Source organism: Podarcis filfolensis (assembly GCF_964270895.1).
Source record: "Podarcis filfolensis genome assembly, chromosome: 8".
NCBI classification, from domain to species: domain Eukaryota; kingdom Metazoa; phylum Chordata; class Lepidosauria; order Squamata; family Lacertidae; genus Podarcis; species Podarcis filfolensis.
The window spans coordinates 62,155,952-62,181,516 of NC_139611.1; the positions used below are offsets into that span (position 1 = coordinate 62,155,952).

Sequence of the window (25,565 nt, forward strand, 5' to 3'; positions counted from 1 at the left end):
TGAAACTGTTCTTAACCTTAAAGCACCACTTTAGCTAATGGGGCCTCCTCCTGCTGCTGCCGCGCCGTCGGAGCCCGATTTCTGTTCTCATCCTGAAGCAAAGTTCTTAACCCGAGGTACTATTTCTGGGTTAGCAGAGTCTGTAACCTGAAGAGTATGTAACCCGAGGTACCACTGTAATAACAGCAAAAAGCCATATGAAAATACTGAGCCATTTAATTTATGACACCGGCACGAGGAACCCCGCGGTTCGTTAATTCAGCCAACCAAGATGGCCGCGCCCCTCGAGGCTCCTCTTCCGGACTCCGTTCTTTCCAGCGGGATAGAGCGGCGCGCGACACTTCCGGCGGGGCCGAAACTTGGGCGGACCCGCCCACCTCGCGCGCGCTGGCGGCAGCGGCGGCGGCGGAAGTTCCGGAGCCGTCTGGTGAGCTCGAGAACTGACTGAATCCTCTTCAGTTGGAAGCCGGGTAGAAAGAGACAAGAGGAAAGAGGTGAGGGGGGAGGGGGGCAATTAGAATCGGGACCATTCTCGAGGGGATAGTCTCGTCGCCGAGGGGGCTTCTGTATGGGGAGAGAGAGGAGGAGGGTGGGCCGGTCTCTGCGTGAGCGGCGGGCTGTTGGTAGAAGTGGGGGGGGGCACGCGAAGGGGCCCAGGTCTGTGAGGTAAAGGGTTGGGGGAGGGAGCGGAGGGGGCGTGGGCTGGAGGGAGGCAGAGGGTGAGGCGGGCTGCAGGGAGGGTGTGGCCAGGAGGTGACACTCGCGAGGAGGGAAGGGAAGCTGAGAATGTGGAAGAGGGTTTGAGGTGCTGAATTTTTTTGGGGGGGGGTGTCCAGGGGTTGCAGGTGGGAAGAGGTCAGTGATGGAGGGTTAGGAGCACGAGGAGGTGCTAGCATGGCCCAGATGCAATGGAAGAGATAAGAGAAAAATATGCACCTGCCAGGACTCCCTGTCATTCTGAAAGTTGTGTGTGTGTGTTTTTAAAGGTGTATATTTTTTCTCATCTCTTCCCAGTTTACATTTACATTTTCCTTTGATGTACAGGAGCTGCCCACCCTTCTCTTCCTTGGCATGGGCTCATCCTAAGAGGACAGGGGATGAGGAGGGGGAATGAGTGTGGGCAGGAAGATGCAAGCGGTCGTGGGTAGAATGTGTGTGTGCAGATGAATGGGGGGGATCTGGGTGAGACGTTTTCTGAAAGGATAAGAACCAAAGCTGTGCCAAATCACAGGAGAGAAGTTAATTGCATGCTGCAGTATCTCATGCAAACTGTATTTTTATTGTGAGCAGTGACCTGAGTACCTTTAACTGCTTACAACCTTTGCATATATTGTAGGTACCCTTGCAAATAATAGATGATATTCACTCAGTTTCTATCTTCTACCTTATTCCGAGAACAAAGGTGGACAACACATTCATTATTAAAAGCATATATTGTCTTTTTTCCATTGCATAATAATGTCCAAAGTGAATTGCAACTATCATGATAAAACAGTATGAAATAATAATAAACTAAGCAGCATAAAAACATAACTTTGATAACTAAAAGAATATGATTCACCTGAACTCAAAGGCTTGTTGAAACAAAATAGCCTTTACTACAATGTCGTATTGTGTAATAACTGTAGATTACATTGGAACTTTTGCCATCACACATCAATAGAAAATGGGTGTCTCTCATGGACTTGGTTCTTTAATATTTAAAGTGGGAGAGAGAAACACATACATTCGTTAGGAAGGAATAATAACTTTGCTAGTTGTAAGTTGACCACAAGTTTGAATGTCTTAAACCTTAGTTAACCTACAGACTGATCTAACTATGTTTCCTTGGCATTCCAAGATTGCCTAAGATTGCAGTCAGCATGCCAGAAGTTATAATTTGACTTACACAAAAACTCAGTTTGTGAAAAACACATCAGAGTGATTTGTAAGTTAATTGATTCAGCAAGGCCAGAGTTTCCCGAGCAAGTTATAATGGAATCAAGCTGATGAGTTGTGGTTTTGGCTGAAGATGCACAGCACAGTGTTCTTCATTACAGTACACATAAGTCACATTGCTAGATCTGACTAGGAGCCCACTAATCATGCTGTCTTCAGCCAACTAAATGCTTCAAGATAGAACATGAAAGCAAGAGCCTTAGCCTTTTGCCTTTCCAATTATCTGATGCTCAGTTATACTCTCTTTAAACATGGAGGCTTTGCTGAACCTTTGTGGCTAAAAGTTTCTGTTAATCTTGTCCTTCCATGCGTTTGTCTGATCCTTTTTAAATACCATCTCAGTTGGCCATCAATCACTACTTCTGGCAGTAGCAAATCCTATCAGTTTATTTCATGTTGTGTTAAGTACTCAGGTCCATTTGCAAAGGTTGAAAGCACCACAGCAATAAATAGAACGTGTGGGAAAGGTTTGAAGGGAAGAAGATTTATTCTTAGTACGTATAGTCCCTTTCCCCATACATCTCAGGCATGTAAAATGCTCCACATTGTAGCATGGAGGTTTGATAAACCATTTCCAGCTTGTTGGGCTATGTGTCCTATAAGAAATGAAGTATCTTTTTTACTATAGCATAGGAATTGATATCAGGGAAAGAACAACATATTTGTGTGAAATAGTGCTTAAAGAGTTGGCTTCTCTTTCCAAGCAACTATGTACTTATGACATCCTGTTCAGGAGGCACTAGGGAGAGACTTTTTTGAACCAGTAAACAACAATTGCAAGTAGTTGTTAGGTCTTCTAGAAAAAAATCCAAAAGCAGTGTCATAACACCTTTATTAGGGCCACCTCAAACACTACCAAATAGTGAGCAACCTTTCAAATTGTTTGAAACTCACTCTTCGGTAGTGTTTTAGTTGGTCCTAATAAAAGTTTTATGCTACTGTTGCTTTTGGAATCACTCATGTCATGTATTTTGGGAGCATGTTGGGACTGATTTTGTTAGCAATGTACTTAGCTCTGAGAGTGCTGTTATTACTGAACAAGCATTATTATTAATATTGCATGACTTCTCTTTGTTACTAGAGAATGAGCAGAGAACACAAATGAATTTCCATTTGCCATTTGAATAGCTTGTTTCTCTTGCCCCATCACTCAGATATGGACAAGGAATGTTCATTTTCCCCAATCTATTCTCCTAAAGAAGTGCTGGTCATAAGAGCATAGAATTGCCTTGCAGAAAGTCTCTTTAGTCCGGCTTTCTTTTCCAGCTGTAGCTAGCCAGATGCCGCTAAATGAAAATCATGAGCAGGGTATGATGAGAGCCATCCCCTGTTGTTTGTCCACAGCAGTTGATATTCTGTAGTATGCTACCTCTGAACATGGATATTCCAACTGTTCCAGGGTTATTGGCCAGTAGCTTTATCCTCCTGAGAATATCCCTTTTGAGACAGAGCAACTGGTAACCTAGTATTCTAATAGTAGGTGCACCACAGTTTTCTATATATGTAATGGCTGTTTTATTTTCAGTCTCTTTCCTTGGGATTCTTCTATCCTGTCTGAAAATTGCTATACTGTATCTTCTACTGCTACCTCATTGTTTCCCACAGCTCCATATAATTTATGAATAGGTGAAATAACACCATTCTCAATTCAGAACTGAGGGGGTTTAGTTTGCTTCCCACCACTGTGAAAACTGACAATTTATTTCTAATGTCTGTTTCCTGTTTTTTAACCAGAATGCTAAGGTTTTTTTTCCTTAGCAGCCCTTGATAAAAAGTTTTGTCAAAAGCTTTTGAGATGTTGTTGTATTCTTGAATTTTCTGAAATCTTTTGACAAAATTATATGTCTGGCAGGTCTCATGTTTAATGCTCAAGGAATTTTCAAAAAATGGCTAGAACTATCCTTGAAAAAGCTGTGCTGAATCTTCCTCAGCATACTAATTCCTCAGCTGATTCTTCCTCTCTATATGTTTAACAATTCTAGCCCCTAATAAGGTTTTCTGTCAGTAGCAGAGACAGCAGTTAGCCTAATTAATCTGTAGTTTACTGGATCCCTTAAAAAAATGGTGTTACACTGGCTGTGTTCCAATAAGGAAGCTGATTTCCATGATGCTGTAAGTGTGTGCCAAGTGGTGAGTTCTCTTAAATTCAAGCAAAATTGTCATTGTTCTTGAAAACTACCTAGCTCATTCAGGTTTAGCATGAGTTTCTGTAAAATGTTTTCCCCTCTCCTCAATCCTTACATTTGACAGACTTTCACATCTGTTCCTCAACTAGGAATGAATGGGCCCTGCATGCAGGTATGCTTTCCTTTTTTTAAAAAAAAGGAGGCAAGCCTAAGTACTGTATTGTGTAAAATGGGGGGAGGGGGTAATTAGATTACAGTACCAGTGTTAATTTCAAGATGAGTACCTTGTATAGAGGTGAAAATGTATGCAAGGTACTAAGATGCCAGTGTCTGATTTTAATTTTTTAATGCACAGATGACCAGATTTTCTGACACATTTCTTTTACACTCCTTCATATAAATAAGGCCATGGCATGCATTTGGGGGAGGAAGGGATTATGATTTCTTAACAGTTAGGGATTGTATTTCTCATGGCTTTTTTCACATGAGCCAAGGCACCTTGAATGAGGGAACCAACCTTTTCAACATCTTGTGCTCAGAGATCATATAAACTAGGGATAGGAAATCTGTGACGCTCTAGGTGTTACTGGACTTCAAATCCCAACATACCTGATCTTTGGCACACTGGTTGGAGTTGATGTAAGTTGGAGTTAAGCAACCTATGCTATGTGCATAGCAATTTAAATATTTTGGTCACCGCCCAACATAGAATTAGGTACCTTTAAGTTCTTTGCTTTTTGGTGGATTTATGTACACATGGCCCTTGCACAGGTTTGTGGCCCTGATCTTTGCCTTTATGGAATTCTAACCTTGAATATTGTACTGTCTAGTCACTTTTTTTCGTAGGTTTTAAAATGATGGTATGAAATAAACAAGCTTGGTATGTCCTCATCTCACTCAATTTGTGGGCAGGTTAGAGGACTTCCGGGGAGAGGAATGGCGGTTTGGCTGCCTCTCTGTTAGCTCCTGCTTACAGAAGATAATTACGGTATGTAGTGATTGATAATAGACAGATAGTCTGACTATTAATCATTATGCAGATAAGGGTGATCTGGGAGTTGACCTCAAATGCTTTGATCGAGACTGTTTTTATATGCCTGGTGGCTTGGACGGGAGTTATAACGAGCTGGGAAACTGACGAGTTGCCATCGTGCCCAAACTCCACGTAATCAATTTTCACAGGTAAGAAAGACCTACACCCTCTCTTTTTAAAACACTTCTGGGACAAGGAAAACTGTAACAATAATTCCCTCCATCAGCTGGTGAAAATCTACAATCTGAAAATCTGTAAGTAACACCTTCCGTCATTAAGGAAAACAGAAAGGAAAACGGATTGTTAAAGTGTCTAAGGCAGAGCAAAATTCCAGATTTATGGTTGACAGTAACGATTAAATGGACAAGGGGAACCTCTGTGTGAAAAATCTTTAACCCTTTTTCTCTTTTCCTGCCACTAAACAACTGAAAAAACTGAAAGTAAAGTGGCCATTGCCAGCTGTGGGTTAGAAGTTAATATGAGATAAGACACGTTGCAGCTGTGATTTTAAGGTGGAAATATTAAGCTAGAGTGAGTTGCTAATAATATCCAGAACATTAAAAGCGTCCATTATGGTAAAGGCACTTTTGGATCTTCCAGTGACTGTTGGTGTAGTTCAACAGTTGATGACTGAATAATTTTAAATGATCGGATCAGAGATTAATGGAGAAAATGGAGAAGGGGAATACTCAGAGGCTTCAGACTAAATTGATGAAAAGTTGAGAGGACTGGATCATGAAATAGTTAAGCAGATGGTTAAGCAGATGCTGAAGTGGAAATGACTTCCATGCCTTGATTTGGATGAGAAGGAGAAAATAAAAGTGAGGTTACAGGAAACCTGATAGAGGGCCTTCTTGGTAGTGGCGCCCGCCTTGTGGAACGCCCTCCCTTCAGATGTGAAGGAAATAAGCGGCTATCTTATCTTTAAAAGACATATGAAGGTAGCCCTGTTTAGGGAAGTTTTTAATATTTGATGCTGTATTGTTTTTAACACTCAATTGGAAGCCGCCCAGAGTGGCTGGGGAAACCCAGCCAGATGGGCGAGGTATAAATTATTATTATTATTATTATTATTATTATTATTATTATTATTGAAAATTATCTGGATATGGTATTGATGAAGTTGAGGGGCGAAAAAAACTTTGAGAAAACTTCAGTCCTAGTAGAGAGAAAGTATTCTGCATACAATCTGAAGTGAATTAAGAGAATGATGCTGCTAAAGTTATGGTATTCTCTGTGGAAAAAGACTGGAAAGAATGAAAATGGACATGGGCAGAAGAATTTACTATCACTCAATATGGAGTAATGGTGGTGGGAATTAATAGAGGTAATGGCAAAAGAAAAAATATGGTTGACATTTATCAATAGCAATAACAATTAGAGAACCAATCTTGGACTTCATGGGAAAAAGAAATGAATGATTCTGAGGCACCTTGGCATAAAAGAAATATTGTTTAACAGAAAGTGGAGAAGATGGATGTTAGCGTGGACTGAATGTTTGAAATAATCCTTTTCCTTTTTTATGTAACCTGCGGGTGAAAAATCAAGTTTTCTTTTTGTATCTTTCTCTAATGTTTCTTCTTTTGTCTCCCCCTGCCCTTCTCTCTTCTTATTGTTCCTTTCTCTTTTTGTTTCTCTCTTTGTTTTTCTTCTTTCTTTGGAGTGTTATGTCTGGGGCGTTTGTTAAGGTCCAGAGATTGTATACTTATGGGAGTGGTAGATGGTGGATGGAGAACCCTGGCTGAGAGATAGGGAAATGTTGGTCTCCCAGGGTGCTTATTTGTCCTCTGTGGGTGGTAAGGGCTAAGAAGAGAGAACTCTGTAGTCTAATTACTTGATTTGTATTTTTTGTAGAAGCTATTTTATTGTATTTTGTAATAATAATAATAATAATTTCATTCAAGAAAAAAATTGTGGGCAGGTTACTGTTCAAGCATTCATGTGTGGAATGCAGTGGATCAGTCTGTGTCTGGACTCTTGGCAAATGGCCTTATCTGAACCATTCAACTTGATTGCACCAATAGCTCAAGATGGCATTTTCAGTGGGGAGGTAAAAAACTGATGGACCTATGAAAGATCAGCTTCATCCAGATAAGAAATAAGGTGCAGGAAATATAGCAATGTGAAGGAGACTTGGTTCCTATGTATTGTTGATAGCTAGCTTGGTGAGGTTGCTCAGCACTTGAATCAGGGTGTGAATGATTTGAGGGTCATCTGGTCCACCTTTCTCTCTCATCCTCCCTTCACAAAGGTAACTGTGGACCTCTCTGCATACCCTCCTGTCCAGTCCACACCACACTGTGACATAATCAAATAACAGTTGTTTGATGAGGGGGGGAAACAAACAGAGCAAGCTGCTTCATGTTATTCAAGCAACAGGTACCATATTGCAATAGCGATGGAAGAGCGCTTGAGCTGGACCTCTAAAGATTCTGTGCTTTAATAGCCAAAATCCTTCAAGTGGGATACATTTATTGTTACTATTATTATTATTATTATTATTATTATTATTATTATTATTTGAATTTATATCCCTCCCAGGGTGGCAAACAGATCTACAGTTTAAAAAACAAAACCCTTCTAAAACAGTTAAAACCTTCTAAGAGCAGTTACAGTTTAAGCATTCTAAAAGTTACAGTTAAAACCATTCATTCATTCCAGTGATCTCAGGGATGCCAAGAGCAGTGTTCATGCCACCAAATGCCTGGGTAAACAAGGAGTGTTTTAGTATTCCTCCTGAAAATTAATAATGATGGAGACAGATGTACCTCACTAGGGAGAGCATTCCACAAACAGGGGACCACTACTAAATATCATAGATATGTCCTGCCATGGGCCAGTGTCTGCTGAGCTGCCATTGGGTGGGTGGGTGGGTGTGGGTGTTTGGTGTTGTTGATGGGGAACATCTCTGTTGTTTGTGTTCATTTCAGGGAAGCAAGGGATGGGCTCACAACAAAGACAAGGGAGCATGGGCTAAGAAACTGGAGTGTGGCTGATAAGTGCAGTAATTAGTGAATAATAACTGTTGTCCTGACCTTTTGGAATTCTCATTCCAGCTTCCTTCCTAATCTCTTTTTGGGCAAGTTTCTTTGCATAGCTACAGTCACAGGAGGCTAGAAACTTGGTGTTTATTTTAAATAGAATATCAGATTCTGGATTACAGATAGGTAGCCGTGTTGGTCTGCCATAGTCAAAACAAAATAAAACAAAAAAAAGGTATCTGAAGAAGTGTGCATGCACACGAAAGCTCATACCAAGAACTAACTTAGTTGGTCTTTAAGGTGCTACTGGAAGGAAATTTTTTTTGTTTTGTTTAGATTCTGGATTGTATTCTTAGCCTCTGCTCTAAGCTTTTGTGGGTAACCATAGCATTCAACTTGCCATTGCTTTTGGCCTAAACACTGATGTGGGTGTTACACAGTTATACAGTGGTACCTCGGGTTAAGTACTTAATTCGTTCCGGAGGTCCATTCTTAACCTGAAACTGTTCTTAACCTGAAGCACCACTTTAGCTAATGGGGCCTCCTGCTGCCGCCACACCGCCGGAGCACAATTTCTTTTCTCATCCTGAAGCAAAGTTGTTAACCTGAGGCACTATTTCTGGGTTAGCGGAGTCTGTAACCTGAAGTGTATGTAACCTGAAGCGTATGTAACCCGAGGTACCACTGTAGTATGATGATTTGCACTGCGTGATTAGGTTAATAATAGGCTTCCAGATGTACTGGCAGTGTGGCAATGGCTTGATACCGTCCTGGCCTTTGTGGTCATAGTTACACCCAAGTGGGCAGCCATCGGGCATAGCTCTTGTTTTTCATGTATTGGCTGCATCAGTACATCTCCAGTAGCAGCCGAGGCAGCACAGACTCTTGAATCTTTATGCCCCTGCACTGTTATCAGTGGTTATATAAATAGCCTTGTCCTTTACTGGTGGCATAGAAGTAACAAAAACTACTTTTAAACCTTCAGCTTTTTGGTTGCAGGAGGGGTTTGCTGGGATGAGAGATCCCAGGCTTAATATCAGGGTCTTTATGCTGCAGTTTTGTAAAAGCCACTGACTCCCACTCTGTCCTTAAGCTGTGCCTCCCAAGGCCTTTGGCAGGATGTTACAGGGAACCCTTATCAAACCATATCACTGAATATAACAGATAAGCAGCATTTGAAAAACAAGTCACGGTTGCTTTGAAAACCCTCAGAGTTGGGAAATACAGAGTGGGAGCTCAGCTACCATGTGGTAGCCAATTCTTAGCCTGTTCGAAATGTGTTCACACACACATATACATATTATTTTGTGCCTACGGTATATTCCTCTAGTTGCATCCTGGTTTTGAATTTTGCCTTTTATGAATGTAGCACTTATTATTCTTAAATTTCTACATTAAACGGGTTCATACTTAATTTGTGGGAAAGTACCTTGTGATTAAATACTAGGGGACAAACCCTCATGGTTGTTTCAGTATAGGATAGGATTTTGTTGACTAGATAATCTGTTACAGACCTCAACTCTATAATTCACTGACGTGTGTCTACTAAAGGACAACTATAAAAGGGTACAGAAATGTTTTCAGAGGTATTAATAATCTGAATCCTCGCATGTGTCCTTCAGAGGAATGTTTGTAGGTCACATTTCAGGCAGCTCTTTGTGTTTCATGTTTTATATTAAATAATGCTCTAAAGAAGAGATCCATGGCCTGAGATAGGTTGGAGTTTAAAATATTCAAGGCTTTTAAACGTTGGATATGTTAGTCTTATTGCACCTGGCCTGTATGCAGCCTTCTTTTTGTTAGTTCATATCTACCGGAAACTTTCTCAGATGAACTTTTTAAGCAAATGTAAAGTCTCCTTGGAGACCAGACTGGAGTTTCTGCTTTGAGGGCCTAGAGATGGAATATTCTCTTTGCCACTGTCAACTGCTGGAACTAGCTGGTCCAGGTTTTCCAGGTGGATATTCCACCTTGAGAGCTAGTTGTTTGTGGCTTTTGGTCTTGGGTGCTGGTCTGAAGCCCAAGGTTTCTGGGTTGCAACCTTTGCTCTGAAAATCTTGGTTTTCATTTTCAATCCAGGAGCAAGCTTCTAGCCCTTATGTAGGACAGGGAAAGAGGTGAAACCTGATGGGCTTCAGAATGGGAACTTGTACATCATGCACACATTTGAAGAGAGGCTTTTACACCCCTTTTGATTCTGTACCCTGCCTGGTTATAAAAGTGACCTAGCTCTTCGCATAGTTGTAAGGTCCAACAAGATTAAGCATTGCAGAGCGGCTCTTAAATTAAAAGTGCTTTGCATATAATAAATGTGTGTGTGTTTCTCTATCTCTGTGTCTTTCAGCGTGAGCTGTGAAACCTCTATTGGTGTATGTGCGGTAACAACATGTCTGTCCCCCTCCTCGCCGATGCCGTGACCATTTCAGGGGCAGAGCGGGAGACTGCAGCGGTAAGGGCTTTCTCTGTCTCTCTCCTTGGCTTGCCATCTGTCGGGATCCAGAAAGATTAGGGGAATTAACTGGATTTCTTTCCTCCACCCCCCTCGGTTGCTGCTAATGTCAAGGGGCTGCCCTCCCTTTAACTCAGAAGCTGTTTGAGAGAAAGGGGTGGTGGGGGTCGTGGCAGAGGAATTGTGCAGAGAGAAACTTTGGTGAGGGGAGGGCTGCGGGAAGAGATCAACATGGTTTCGTTCCTTTCCAGTAAACAGCACAATGTTGTTTGTGTAGGACCTGCGCAAAACACCACCGCTGCCTCTGGCAGGTAATTAGCCCAGCTGTATCAAATTGTGTTGGCCTTGATGCTACTACTCTTGCACTAACAAGGAAATAATAGCCAAGGCTTGCTTTCTACCACCCCCTTAATGCAAATGTGGGGCTGCTGTGGTCAACCATCATGGCCAGGCGCTTCTGCAGAAATGACACTGACACCCACCAGGCTCCCAAGCTCCTATAATCCTCGCCCTTGTTGCTGGCTCTGCCTGCATTTGCACCATCAGATGTACCTTGCAGTTTTATTTCCTGCCTATCTGTGTGAACCATGCCCTCCCCTTCACAAAGATCTAAATTCTGCAAGGAGAACACATTACATAAATCAAACACATTTTGCCTAGATGGGCTTATTTGTATATAATTCTTTTTCAGTATTTGGTCTCCTCAGTGCTGTGAGAGTAGAGAGATGAGTGGTCTCCAGGGGCTTGGCTGTGAGTGATCAGGAGGCAAGGGGACACCAGAAGTGCTCCCTTCTGACCACTGGTTAGTTCTGCCAACCCCCAGAACACTTTTTTTTTTAAGTTTGTTTTCTGCATTCCTGAGGACTAGTAACTGAGCTTTTCCGAACATATGTGCCCAGCAGGCAAAAGATGCTAAATTTTGCCACATTCTGGCCAACAGAAACTATTGCATTCTGGAATTCAGCAAATATTGCTTTGTAAAGCCTGTCTCCTTGTTCTATTATGCAAATGACTCTTGATTAATTTGCAGGTGTTATTGTGGCTCTGTTTCCTTTTTAAAGGACAGAGACAAAGGCTGATGGGATATGAAGATTTGGAGTAGGGTGTTAAATGTTTCAGAACTGTGGGAAGGAGTGAGATTAAATTCTCAAGGAGCCAACTCCCCTTTGCACCCAAGTTCCATGGGGGGGGGGGAATCTGTGAAACAACCCTTGGATTGTCAAGAACTCTGTGGGATTGAGAGTTTTGCTGTAATGTGTGCTGATTGAGATGGGGTAGGCAGAGGTGTTTGTAGAATTTGTAGCCGTTTTGGTGAGGGTTAGACATATGAGAGAAGAATGGATGTTTTAAATGAAAGATGGAACTAGGACAGTAATAGGTTTTCTGGCATAACCATTTGGAACTACAGGAAGGGAAAGGAAACTGTACAATTTCCTCTCCCAAAGACCACAGTGATAATGGCTAGGAACTTGCTCTTCCGCTAGAAATGAAAGCCATGTTTTTCAGAGCTCATAAGCAGCCAAACCATATATCAAGATCTGCAACAGAAGCAAAGCTTTACAAGTCTCTAGCTTTCCATTGGGTAAATTCTGTGAAGACATTCACGAAAAGTTAGTTTGCATTAACCTCTCTGCAAGAGTCAGAAGAGAGTCTCTGGTGGTCTGACACACGGGGAGTGGATGTGAATACTCAGGTATAAATATTTGGAGTGTGCCTCCTCAGTTAACTTGGCTTGTGAACAGTCTTGGCTTGTGAACAGAGATTGAAGCTGCTCAGGAGACATGACTCTGAGGTAACTGATGGTGCGAACAGGCCTGTCTGCCCGCAGGTGGATCTGTCACTGCCAAAATACTGCTGGGTTTAGCAGTGTGGTAACCTGCTGCAGAGATGTGGCCATGTAGCTGGTTGATGGAAGCTTTTTAACCCTCTCACCTGGACTGGAATTGCTAACTTCCCTGACCTTTCTAATGAACAACTCTGTTTTTCTTCAAGAAGGCTGGAACTTGTGGTTGCCAACAGAAATGGGGAAGCAAAGCACATCCAGCTCTGCTAGGGGGTGTTTGGTTTCCTCTGTCTGGGCTGCTGGTCAAGAATAACATTGATAACAGAGGGGTGCAAGAAGCTGTGCACCAGCACTTCTGTGTGAATTTTTGAAAGGCCAGATTCCGTTGCATGGAGAGCCTGCCTTTTAAATAGGACCTTTATATCACTGTGGTTCTCAGTGCTAAGATAAATTGCCCTGTTCTTCAGCAAGAAATGCTGAATTCTTAAACCTGTATAATTTTTTTGCAAATTTGTGCAATATCTCTTTATTATGCATAATTTACTGCACAACTTCTACTGTTTCCATTCTCAGCAAATAAATATACCGTATTTTTCCGTGTATAAGACTCGGTTTCCCCCCAAAAATTAGGGGGTGTCTTATATACAGATACATCTCTCCCCACCCCCCATTTTCTTAAATATGAGGTGAAATATTAAATTCTTGAAATAGGCAAGGTTTAGGAGAGGAGGTGGTAGCAGCCTGTTGGATTAATTCACAGAAAGCAATAACCTTGACTCAGAAGTTATTGGGGGTGGGGCATATTTTTTAAATAACATTTATATAATGGTTACTCAAACAAGAGACTTCGAAGTGGTTTACAAACAATCTATAATATTCCTTTAAAAATACCAGCAAAAGCAAACATTTAAAAAGTTACATCAAAAAGTTTAAAATACAAAAGAAGATAAGTAAATTTAAAAACATAAGTAAATTAAAAAATAAGTAAATTGCAACTACATGCCTGAGTAGGCTTGCTGAAATGAACAAATTTTTACCAGGCACTGAAAGTATTACAGTAGGTTTCTCCTACTGTAAGTGGGCAGGGAGTTCCAAAGTTCTGCCACACTAAAGGATGGATTTCTCACAATTGTGGAATGCATGTTTTGTGGCATTTGTAGAGTGCTGGTTCTGGAGATCTAAGCTGTCAAGTGGGCATGTATGGGGTGAGCTTATTGCCTAGGTTTAGGAATCCTAGATGATGGTTTAGGAATCCTAGGTTCCTTGATTCCTAGGTTTAGGAATCCTAGATGATGGGCCTCTCTGCATGGCTCAGCTTACATCTTGTGTTTGCCTCTGTCTTCCAGGTGCAGATGTGTACTTGATGTGTTAGCAGTCCCTTTTCAGTGACCTGGGGTGTGGTTGAGGCACCTTCTCTTATTACAGCTGGGGCACACACATGGTGATGTGTAGGCTCTTCGTTCCCAGCCTCTCCTCCTCACTTTAGGTTGGGTCCTTCCTGCTTTTCCCCTTTAGCATAATTCACTGCTGCGCTTTTTTTTTTTTTTTTTTTTTTTGGCAACTAATTGGTCTCACAGGATGCTCCTGATGTGCTTTGGTAGCACTTTTGCACTTGTTGTGCTGCCTAATGTGTTATTTTCTGCTTGATTTCACAGGTCATTTTTTTACATGGGCTTGGAGACACAGGGTGAGTTGTTTGGGTTGTGTTAGTAACTGAGGCAAGAAGGGAAGGGGGAAACCTTCTTTGTTCCAGCAGCCTGGACCCAAAAGAGCTCCTGTTTCTAGTTGGGAAATGTTGAATGTTAATATTCTAGCCAGCATGAGCAGCGGGAGGATTGGAATGAGGAGATGTTGAGACAAAAGCAATAGTTTACCAATCCAGAACACATTTTCACATATGAAAATGCCTTATACCAAATCAGATTATTGGTCTATCTCGCTCAGTACACAAGCCTTCTCCAACCTGGTGCCTTCCAAAAACCTTGGACTACTGCTCCCATCAGCCCATTCCAGCATGGCCATTGGTCAGGGATGATGGACATTATAGCCCAAGACATCTGAAAGGCACCAGGCTGGGGAATGCTGGTCTGCGTGGACTGACTGCTGAGGTCTCCTGTTGGGATGCTGCACCAGGTGGAGGAGGACTTACCGACTTTACTGGATTGCAGTTACTCATACAGGGTATATAAATTTGCTTGAGTCTTTATGCATAGCTTTGCATAAATGCTTCTTACCACAGTTGGCAGCTATGAAAATGTCCCACCATGGCTTTCCAGTAGAATGGCTTTTGGTGGGGGAGACAGGCAGTGGAAAATGCTTGCGTCTCTATTTTAGTTTGTCTGCTGTGCAGTGCAAGTTCTGATCTATGTTATTTCTGCCTTCCCTTACTTTAGGCACAGCTGGGCTGAGGCCCTGTCCTCCATCCGGCTTCCTTATGTGAAATACATCTGCCCTCATGCGTAAGTGTTGCCTCTGCCCTGGGTTACAATTAAGGCTTGCATATGTTTCAGGAAACAGGCCTCTGCTTGGGGTGTGTGTTCCCCTTATCAGTCTAGTTTCCTCCAGCCAGAAATAAGCTTCCCTTACAAACTCAGAAAATACACTCACCATCCCCAGCCTAGTGCCCTTCAGTCATTCTGGACTGCAGCTCCCATTAGCCCCAGCCAGCACAATCTCATCATCCCTCACCAATGGCCGTGGTAACTCTGGGCTAATGGGAACCAAAGTCCAACAATGGGGAGGAGGTGCGGAACACTGGTTCCCTTAAGGCCTGTGTGTGGTTTTAATCCTAGCCAAACTGGAAACATTCTCTTCACCCATGGAAACTAGTTTGCAGGCATTCTGACAGCTTTGCTCTCATGTAATTTGGAACCTTATAGGTTGAGAGGCAGGATAAGGTTGTTGCCTTATGTCATTTTTGTGAGCTTCTCTGGGCTTCTGGTTGGTTACTGTAGGGAGCAGCATGCTAGAGTAGGTAGCCCTTTGATCTGATCCAGCAGAGCTCCTCTTAGGCGCATCATTGCACCAGTGCCAGAGACTTCGCTTCCTTAAGCACAATACAATATATATTCCATTAGTGGAATTGGGCTGTGATGTTTTTCCTGCCTGCGTCCACTTTTTCCTTTTTAAAATAGAAATATATGTATGTGCTAAGGCAGAATCTCAGCTGCATCCCAGTTCTCTTTCTTGTTGGATCAAGCCAGCTCTGGCTGTCTCAAAGTGAGAATAGCACTTAACCTATAGCTTTTTAGGGGCTATGGCTTAAGTTTTTGCTGCCCGCTTAAGATTCTGCCCTTGCAAAAAAAAAAAAAAAATCCCCACCAATCATTAATTAACCAACCATTGTGTTATCCCTGATATTCTAATCTTTTTCAATCAATTTTTTTGGAAGATTTTAAACTGTAAAATACTACAATCGCACGAACATCACCACAAAAAACAATAATTTGGTGTTAATGGTAAAACAGCCATATTAAATATTACAGATTGAGGTTAGTACATTAATATCATAGTGGTGACCCAATCTGAAAAATAGACATCAGACATGATGTTGACTTTTGACCAAACCAGGTTGGGAGTTGAACACCTGGAGGTCAGTTAGTGCAAACTTCTTGACTCACCAACATTAACAGACGCCACCATTTCTCCACAAGGATGTCAGCCTTAATCAGATGATATTCTAATCTGAGGAACATAAGATGATCCTGCTGGATCAGGCCAATGATGCATCTGATCCAGGATCCTGTTCTCACAATGGCCAACCTGTTGTCTCTGGGGAGCCTGCAAGCAGGACCCAAACACAGAAGCACTCTCCCCTCCTGCACTTTCCAGGAACTGGTACTCAAAAACATTACTGCCTCTATGACAGTGGGCTGGAAGGAGCTCAGTAGATCTTGCTAGCCAACCCAACACTCTGCCTGAACTCCCTAAGCTCCAGCTCCCTATAACATGCATGGATTATCCAGTGTCAGCCATTCAGGGTATTGTACACCACACAGCAGAGGTGCTTATTTCAAAAAACCTTCAGTAAATTAGCCCAACATCTTTGAGGCACAAAGCACACTGCCTCTCCACCTCAGCCCTTAGCACAAGTTTGCTTGCTTTGGACAAACATAGTATCTGCCAAGCACATACTAAGAGGGGCTCACAAATAATTTTGCCCTTTTTACAAAACTTGAGAGTCTGTTTGACCTGGTTTTCCCTTCACCAAGTCCCCACCCCCAGCAGCTCCCAGGTGGAACATGGACAGATTATCATACCCCACAACTGGACCATCGTGCCCCCCCTTACACTGGGGAATCTTTAGATTTGCCACAAAGAGCATGTTGACAAGCAAGGTGGGGATGCATCAGCTGGGGTGTGGCTTAAATGATGTGTCTGGGTGGCATACAAGATGATAAACAGGCATCAGTTTCCCTTCCTAGGCACCTCTTTGAACCTGGACTTGCAGTGGTAATGGCAGGATGAGTAAAATAGGCTCCAAAAGAGCTGATGTCTGCCTTCACCTATATTCTTTCTGTCAAAACACTGGGAAGAGCCACGCAGTTCTGCCTTGAGCCTGCAATATCTCCCCCCACCCCCCGCTTACCTTGCAAAGCAGCCGTGTCTGTTTTTGCGATGCCACCTGGGTCAGATTTAAGACAAAATGGAGCGACTTGCAGACTGCTCCTACTTGAGTCTTGCTCTTTTGTTGGTAGCAACAGGCAGACATGCGAAGCCCTGTGCCCACTGTGGTGAGTGCAGGCTCGTGAGCCTTTCAGCCCAAAGGAGATGGCTGCTGCTTCCTCAGCAACTCTAGCCAAAGCACCTAGCTCATGCTCAAGTCAGTCCCCAAATGCCCAGGTCCCAGGGTGGGCTGCTTGGCAACCACACCAAACGCTGCCTGATCCAGGAGGGACTGTGTGTATTTCTTAGAAAGGAAGTAAGGGCAAGCAGAGCAGGCTGTGTGTGCGCACACATATGTAAAGATCTTTGTCACCTGCTTCTTTGCAAAGCTAACCCTACCTGGACAGACCCTGAGGTTGAGTACTTGGGCGGGGGGGGGGGGGAAACAGCTATCAGTTCTGTAGCTGGAACTCAGTCGCGTTTATCCCATACCTTTTGGAGTCACATTGTACAAGTTCAGGATTTGATAGAATGTGCAGCCTTTGCAGGTTTTTGCAAACTCCGCTATGTCTGGATGAGTTGAGGTTTCTTAGGTTTGTGAGGAGCCTCATGACCTGTTGTCTCTTCCTACTGGAGCATAATTGCCTGCTTCTCTCTCTCTTTCTCTCTCCCTCCCCCCACCCTCTCATTTGCTTGCAGGCCTAGGATCCCTGTCACCCTCAACATGAAGATGGTCATGCCATCCTGGTTAGTATAAAACAATGTTAATTTAATTGCTGACAGATAAGCGACGTGCCCCGGCCTGCTGCTTCCCAGGCACTTCTTTTTCTGGCCTGCATGACATCATAAGGAAATATGGCAGCCAGAACTGGGCTTGTGGCAGTCACCAGGAGTGATGGGGAATGATACAGATGAGAGGCTGATGGGAGGGGGGAAATTAAAGGCAGCAGCTGTGTGCAAAGGTTTAGTGGACATGAGGAAGCTGGCTGGTGTTTTTTGGCTAGGGCAGGTTGGTGCATGATTTGTAGGGGGCACACCATGGCTACTCCTATAAGGCTGGGGTGCAAACACTGTAGAGGACGAAGAGTGAGTCTTTAAATAAGACTTTTGGGCCATGAGGTCGAGGGGTACTGCCTACCAGGTACCTTGCCTTGCCTAGGGTTCTGATCCACAGCCCTTTAACAGTCTTTTAAGAAATGTATATTGTTTCAACATCCACAGGTTTCACTTCTAGATTTTTCTACAAACTTTTCCTGTGTCTCTGGTTACTTTTCTGGGCAATGGGCATTAATGTATATTCACGACACAGCAGGGGAGCATAGGCAGGCTTGCTGCCTTTTAAGACCTGGTGGAAAGAAGGCCTCTGAATTGATGCATGTCTGCAGCCAGCAGATAGTCTGCCGGGTAGAAACCTCTCCAGCTTCCCAGCAGAGTTCTCCCTTAATCACTTTAATTCTTTCGTACGGAAGAGTTTGGAATGGCACAGCCAAGCTGCCAGGACACTATATAGTCATATAATGTGCTTGCTTAGCCAGCCTCATGTAGGCTGCTGGTGGACCAGAGAACAGGGGCTAACTTGCATTTTGTTCTTCCAGGTTTGATTTGATGGGCCTGAGTCCTGATGCACCTGAGGATGAAACTGGAATTAAAAAAGCTGCTGAGAACCGTAAGAAAAGCTTGCCCAGGGGTAGTGTTAGAGCTGGTCTACATTTCTCCAAATTCTAACTGACAGCATTTGAAAGCTGGCGAGAAAGAGAGAGACGGGTTCTGTTCCTTGAGTCATAAAGAGCCTCTGCCCTTTTTTACATTCCCAGTTCAAAAAGGCCCACTTCCTAATTCTTGCAAAAAGTAAAGCAAGTGAAGCAGTTTGGGATGTTTACATTCTGAATGCATGGAAGGCTCATTTTAAAACACTTCCTCCTAGTGCAAATGTAACAGAGGCATCCTGTAGACAATGTTTTGCATATCTTAAGCCATCCTCCACTCCCACACCATATTTATCCCTTCTCCAAGAAGATTTTACCCCTGCCTGCCCTTTCCAATTTTAAGTAGTTTTGTGTTGCAGGTGCAGTGGTTGCAAGCCATAGTTCCTATCCAAAACTTATGGAAACCATGGTTATGAGGAAAGCTGGTTGTAGTAACCATGGTTTGCATTGGTCTGTATAACAAGTCCTTGGCTAGCAACATGGGAAATGACCTTACCTAGTCAGACCCTTGGCTGGGTGCTGCTAATGCTGATGGGCAGCTTTTTGACAAGGGTCTGTCCAGCCCTACCCAGATTCTGGGGATTGAATCTAGGATCTTCTGCATGCAAAGCAAATGCTCCACCACTGATTTGCAGCCATTCCCAAATTGTTAATGTTGGCAGGAGAAGAAGAGGAGATGAATCACTCCAGCAGGAAAGACCCAGAGAGTGGGAATGTGTGCTCTCAAGGCGGATTCCTGATTTGCAAATGTGTGGCATCTTAGCACTGTCTGCTTTTTTAAACATTTCAACACCAAAGAAGAGTGGTTTCTGGGTTTTAGCAATCTCACACCAACTCTCTCCAAAGCTGGTGTGACATAGTGGTGAAGGCTGTGAATTGTGAATTCACTGAAGAGGTCTTGGGCAAGCTTCAGATTCCAGAGAAACAGCCATGTTGGTCCACTGCAGCAAAACCAATAGTCCTCTGGCATCTTAAAAGACTAGCATGTATTTTGTGGCATCACTTTTCATGAGGGAGAGCTGAGCCCAATGCAAACGTTGATTGTCTTATGCTCCCCCCCACTTTTCAAACTCTACTCCTTTTCCCTTGATCTCTGCCACCGGAGGCCTTGCCAGAAAGAACATCACACTCCTTTTAAAAACATGACATTTTGAAGCAGAGGAAACTTTGTGAAATAGATCTGTGCCAACAGACTTTGTCTTTGTAATTATTGTGCACCCAGCATATTTGGCACCTGAGATGCAAGGCCTATGATATTATGCCACCTTGAACTCTCTCCCTCTGCATTCCAGTTAAAGCGGTGATCGAACATGAGATAAAGAATGGGATCCCAGCCAACCGTATCATCCTGGGAGGCTTTTCACAGGTGACTGGTGTGTGTGTGGCAGGCTACAGCCCCAGGATGGCAAGCCAGTGTGTGGATGGCGGGATTGGAAATGAGGAACAGGACGTGAAGATGGAGGGGGAAGATGGAGAACTAGCGGCTGCCACCTTGCTAATGGGGGGGGAGCATGGGGAATGAGGTATAGCTTCCTCTGGAGCAGTAACTTGGATGTGTGCAGTTGTTCCAACAGTACTGAGGTTAAGTGGTATCCTGAGTCATACTGCTTTCACTTTTTCCATTCCAAATACATTTCTAACCCTTATTGCCATGGGAAACACACATGCTTTGGGGCAATGTCTGGTAAAACCTTACAACCCAAGGATGGGTGTGGGGACAGAGTTAGACTTCTGGAGTGGAACTTCTGCCCTCCTAACCTACTACAGTGGTAGCTCAGGTTACAAACTCCACTAACCCAGAAGTAGTACCTCAGGTTGAGAACTTTGCCCCAGGTTGAGAACGGAAATCGCGTGGCGGCAGCGGGAGGCCCCATTAGCGAAAGCGCACCTCAGATTAAGAAGGGTTTCGGGTTAAGAATGGACCTCTGGAACGAATTAAGTTCATAACCCGAGGTACCACTGTACTTCCCTGTTTCCTTCTGGCAAGCTGAACATTGCATGCAAAAAAAGAGAGGGAAGCCTTTGAAATTTGTGTAGGTAGAATATAATCAAGTTGCAGAATTTGGTTTTATATTTTTGAAAGGTTTAGGTTGCACCAGGTCTGTTTTTTTCCTCAAGCAGTTAAGTGGGGCAGGAAGCGGTGAGGGCTCTTCTCTGACGCTGTGCATGAGGAGTGTGGCCTCCACTGACCTCTGTGTCCCCCCCCCATACCATTCATGCCATAAGAACCAGGAAATCTCCTACAAAGGGGTGGGGTGGGGAGGGCTTTTCACAGGGGGTGGCAGTAGATGAGAGTTGTGTGCACCTTTGCATTGGTAGAGGGTCTTTTCTGGAGCAAGCTCTGACCTGCTTTCTAATCTTGGTTGTGCTTCAGGGCGGCGCGCTGTCCCTCTACACGGCGCTCACGTGCCCACACCAACTGGCTGGCATTGTGGCCCTCAGCTGCTGGCTCCCCCTGCACAAGACCTTTCCTCAGGTACTGCAGCCCCCTCTCCCCCTTGAATGTGTTGCTGTTGGCCCTGTGGGTTGGGCTTGGTGCATGCTGGGGTGGCTGCTCAACTGGGAAATGCCTGTCTGGTAGAGCAGTTCCTTCACAACTAGCTTGCCCAGGTACTGCATTTCCCAGAGTGCAATGGGTTGTTCACAGCTTGGTGCTCCTTCCCCTGCTGCTGTTTTTCCCCCCCCTCCCTCCTGCAGGCAGCAAATAACAGCATGAACAAAGACATCCCCATCCTACAGTGCCATGGGGAGATGGACCCCATGATCCCAGTCCGCTTTGGAGCCCTCACTGCCGAGAAACTGAAGGGCATTGTGACTCCAAGCAGGGTCCAGTTCAGAACCTACCCAGGAATGATGCACAGCTCCTGCCCTCAGGTTAGTTGGCAGCCAGTAAACCCATTTCCTAGGATGACTAACTAGTCTTAGTTGAGGGCCATATCTTGGTTGCAGCCAGGGTGCATGCCGGGATATTAGGGTTGAGATGCCCTCTCTCTACCTTACTCTGGAAGTATCTGAGAAGGTCCTATGCCTGGTGCCTCGACCTTCAGAGGTTCGGTGGATGGCATCCAAAAGCAAAGCATCCTTTGAGGGACTCCTTGAAGTGCCTTCTGCCATGAGCCCTTATTATGGCTTGTATGCTCCAGTTTCCTAAGGCAGCTTTGCAGATCTGGTGGTCTCAGGCAGCCTCTTTTTGATCCCCACTTAATTATATTGTACTGCTGCAATCAGCTGTCTTTAACTGGATATGTATTTTTTTTAACCGATTAATTCAAAAGAGATAACAGTGTTAGTCTGGAGTACTAAAAATAGCAGGTGCCCTGTGGAAGCTTAAAGGTAGACAACTATATTGTGGCATCAGCTTTCATGGGCCAGACCCCCAACTCCTGATAAAGCCAAGTGCCATCATGACACTGTAATTGTGGCTTTTGTTTAATCTCGACTTGCTTCAATTGACTTTTGATTTTATATGAACAGCGAAATAAAGTGCTGTGAGCTGGCTTGGCAGCCGCCTCTTGTGGCAGCCAAAAGACTGCTTGAAACTTGAAAATCAGCGTACATGTGTGGGCAGCAACTCATGTAGCATAACAAGGAAACTGGCCAGTCCCCCTTCCCCCCGGACTCTTGATAAGCTCAGTTCTCATTTCAGCTCTTGAAATTTTTTCTGTTTTATGACCCTCAGTTCAGAGAATCTTGTCACTCCCCGAAGGGAGCACATGAACTGTTTGAGGCTGTTAAGTCTTTGAAGGGGAGGAGAATGAGCACATGCACAAACAAAAACCACTACTTCTCCTTTTACTCTGTGCAGGAGATGATGGCTGTGAAAGAATTCATTGAGAAGCTGCTGCCCAGGATTTAAACAAAGCTACTCGAGACTGTTGCAGGGAGAGGAGACAGAGGTCACCACCTGTGATCTTTAACCTTGACCTGCCCAGCTGCAAATGGGGAGCCACAGCAATCCACCCCCACTTCAGCCGGTTTCCTTTCTCTGGCCTTTCCCTTCCTCCTGCACCGCCCCCCTCCTGTACATAGGGAGGGTTACCCCTCTCTCTCCAGTACATGGAGTGAAGGTACGGAGCGGTTTTAAGGTACAGCTGAGAACCATGTGGCTGCCTCCTTGCAAATTTAGTATTTTTGGTCACCTGATTTCCGCCTTTTTTTGCTATCTCTCCCCCCTTCCCCAGCCCCACACAAATGCTTGCTGTGGCAATGAACTGGGTGGTAGCCAAAGGCTTAAAACAAAGGTATTACAAGACTGTGTTCTGCGCTGTTACAGTATTTGCAGGGAGCATCTGCAAAGGTATCTGAGATCTCTGATGGGTTTGCAACAATCCCACCCACAGTCCCTGTGCCCCCCCCTTTTCTGTGATGCAGAGCCTGAGCCTGTCCTGGTGGAACCACCTTAGAGGTGCAGGTAGGGTCAAGGCCCCCCTCTCGAGTTGCCAGTGCTTGGCTTTTTTGGGGCAGGGGAGGCAGGTAAACTGCCCCACCCAGGCAATCATTCCATCCCTGTTCTGCCATCCCATCCACTCTGCCAGGCGAAAGGAGGAAGGTCTGGCTGGCTGACGGGTTGCTGTACATCCTCCAAGCATATCCTGGGGCTGCTCCTCCCCAGTCAGCCACATGCACCATTCAGCGTGCTAACAACTCCCAGCTTGGGCTGGAGATGCCGTCGGTTGGGGCGTTAATGTGGTGGAGGGGCCCCCACCTCACCAGGAATTGCTTCTAATGTATGTTCTTTTAAAAATTCCTTTGTTTCTTTCAAAATCATCTCTGCTGTGGTCCCCTCCATTGGGTCTATCTTGTTTTGTACCTACACAGATAGGGTAGCGTTTGTCCAGAAGGTAGACACGCAGCAAGCTCTCTGCAGCCTTTTGGGCACCGCAGCTCTCAGAAGCACCACTCCTCCACTTCCTATCCAGTCTGTATCGAGTAGCTGCAAGCGGCCTTTTTGTCTATGGGGTGCAGTCTCCCTCTTATCACTCCCCACCCCGCTGGTCTTGTTAGTGGAATGGGCAAGCACGGTCCCCCTCTCTCCCTTCTAGCCCTGGTGGCTGGTGTATTTTTTGTGGCTCTACCCTAAGTCTCTAGTCTGTTTTATTTCAGTAACTGTCCCCATTCAGCTCAAGCAGAAGGCTCTCATCCTCATTTCTGGCAGGGGGCTGTGCTGTTGAGCAGCCAAGGTTCTCTTACCATCACCCCTTCAGCATCCACACCCAAATTATCCACCGGCGTGGGCTGACACCAGCACTGACAGCTAGGGACAAGATGTGTATTCAAGGAGCTTTCCTCCTCTTTTTGTGTGAAGGGCTAAATGTTGCCTCCCACATTGTCCTACTGTGTTGCTCTTTGTGAGAGATCTCTCTGCACACTTCCTTCTCCTGGCTCTGTATGGTCCTCGGTGGTTGGTAGCAGCAACAGCAGGGGAGGTGCTTGGGGTCCCCCACAGCCCTCCCTCTGCTACACTTTCCAGTGCTTTATACAGCTATGTGCAGCCAAGGGGGAGCTCAGCATATCCATGTAGGAATACATGGCCTGCCCTTCTAGAGCTTGCATCACAATGGCAGCCCCAAAGGAAATGTTGCTCCCCTTCCTGCTTTCAGTGCAAGGCTGCCTCCTCTGCCCTGAACAGCCGCTGCTTCCCCAAAAATCTGCTTTTTGCCAGCCTTGGGGATCATTTGGCCGAGGCCAAACTTGGCTTCTCTAGAAGGCAAAGTGCCTTCACTGCCAAGCGGAACGCCTCCCACTTGGGGGTCTTTCCTTTTTAGCAGCTGGCAACTTGCTGGGTCGTCCTCCAGGTCGCAGGGGCTTCCCAGATCTCACTGGAAATAGGGCCAGATTACATGGCTTGGTGCTGGAACAGCTCACATTCACAGAAACAGCAGGAATGGTTGGAGAGATTTGTTTGTAATGGGCCGCAGTATTCTGTATGGCCTCTTTTTATCACCAGAGAAGCAGAAAGCACTAATCCTTTCATAAACTGATTTGCATTAGACTCATTTTGAGTGACTGCTTAAATGGCAAAGCTGCCTCTTGCTTGCTCTGTAGAGGGTTTGAATCCTCCGCTATTCTGCTTTGGGTTTGGACGTTCTAGTGGTTGGGAGGACTGTGGCTGGTCTTGGACATGCAGCAGAATGAAGTGGTAGAATCCCAAGGTAGTAGAGGAGGGGGACTGTACAACTTCACAGTTGCAAGGTGGGTTTTGTGTGCACTGTTCTTGAATGCTCCCTGACGTAAAACTCAAATCCCTGTAAGTAGCGACACATCAAACAGAGGTTCTTATCTAGCCATCTCATCTGCTGGATTTCTACCTGCGGGGACCTTTGTGCGTGTGTATGCTGCTTTTTTACATAGGGAGTATTTAGGCATGTTATCCCACCACCACTTCAGCCTTCACAAGGAAGTGTTGTGGTGACAGTCCTTTTCCTTCTGCATTTTGCTCCATCTGCAGACCAGGCCTTGGCTTCCTTCTCTATAGTGAGCGTGGGCAAGCAGACATGAGGGGTGATGCTCCTCCTGTGCTTGTGGCTGCCTGGCTGCTGCTGCTCTCTCTCCTCTTCTCTGACCATTAATTGGATTGTTCTGTATAGTAGTTAGACAGAGAAGCGCCCTGGACTCTGCTGCTGTTGCCACTGCCAATTTTGACTAGATCCTTCTCAAAGCAAATTGTCAAAGTGGCCTGCAAGTCTTGGGTGTCTCTAGAGGGAATGTGTTAAGAATATGGAAGCCAAAGCAAAACAGTGGCTTCTGTATGTTCCTGCACATGAATTAATTCTCTTCCCCAACCCCCCTTTCCCTTTTGTCTTCCCCATACATCATTTTTATTTTTGTGTTCCACTGAGATTAAACAAACACAACCATCTGTGCCTCACCTTGTTGTTTCTTCAGTGTAGTCAAGATGTGTCAGTTTCTCCTACAGTCGTTAAGTGTTTAAAGCACTGTGTACG

General features: G+C 44.7%; 1 protein-coding gene and 1 long non-coding RNA gene across 10 annotated transcripts in view; one reads left to right on the forward strand and one right to left on the reverse strand.

Moving 5' to 3' along the window:
- LOC310767995 overlaps positions 1-25,565 on the reverse strand; it is a 135,422-nt gene that overhangs the window by 2,515 nt on the left and 107,342 nt on the right. The gene's annotated exons all lie outside the window — the stretch shown is intronic.
- Positions 345-25,478, forward strand: LYPLA2 (lysophospholipase 2). Of its 9 annotated transcripts, none has more exons than XM_083625642.1 (11): positions 367-494; positions 4,977-5,052; positions 10,423-10,527; positions 13,966-13,997; positions 14,704-14,769; positions 17,615-17,662; positions 18,511-18,581; positions 19,914-19,987; positions 20,996-21,097; positions 21,319-21,495; positions 22,427-25,478. In XM_083625642.1, exons 3-11 carry the CDS (start codon positions 10,450-10,452, stop codon positions 22,475-22,477), a joined length of 699 nt encoding a protein of 232 aa, XP_083481768.1. In that variant the 5' UTR covers positions 367-494; positions 4,977-5,052; positions 10,423-10,449; the 3' UTR covers positions 22,478-25,478. The 9 variants fall into 9 exon arrangements, with proteins under 9 accessions (XP_083481767.1, XP_083481770.1, XP_083481768.1 ...); XM_083625643.1 differs by lacking the exon at positions 4,977-5,052 and adding an exon at positions 5,105-5,246 and having other exon boundaries at positions 428-494; XM_083625639.1 differs by having other exon boundaries at positions 438-494; positions 4,977-5,059; positions 10,429-10,527.

What these genes read in the sequence shown, in the direction of transcription:
- LYPLA2 (XM_083625641.1), top strand. Translation starts at nt 10,450, where the DNA reads ATGTGCGGTAACAACATGTCTGTCCCCCTCCTCGCCGATGCCGTGACC. An exon ending in CAGAGCGGGAGACTGCAGCG is followed by an intron (nt 10,528 to 13,965) that starts GTAAGGGCTTTC and finishes TTGATTTCACAG; the next exon opens with GTCATTTTTTTACATGGGCT. An exon ending in AAATACATCTGCCCTCATGC is followed by an intron (nt 14,770 to 17,614) that starts GTAAGTGTTGCC and finishes ATTTGCTTGCAG; the next exon opens with GCCTAGGATCCCTGTCACCC.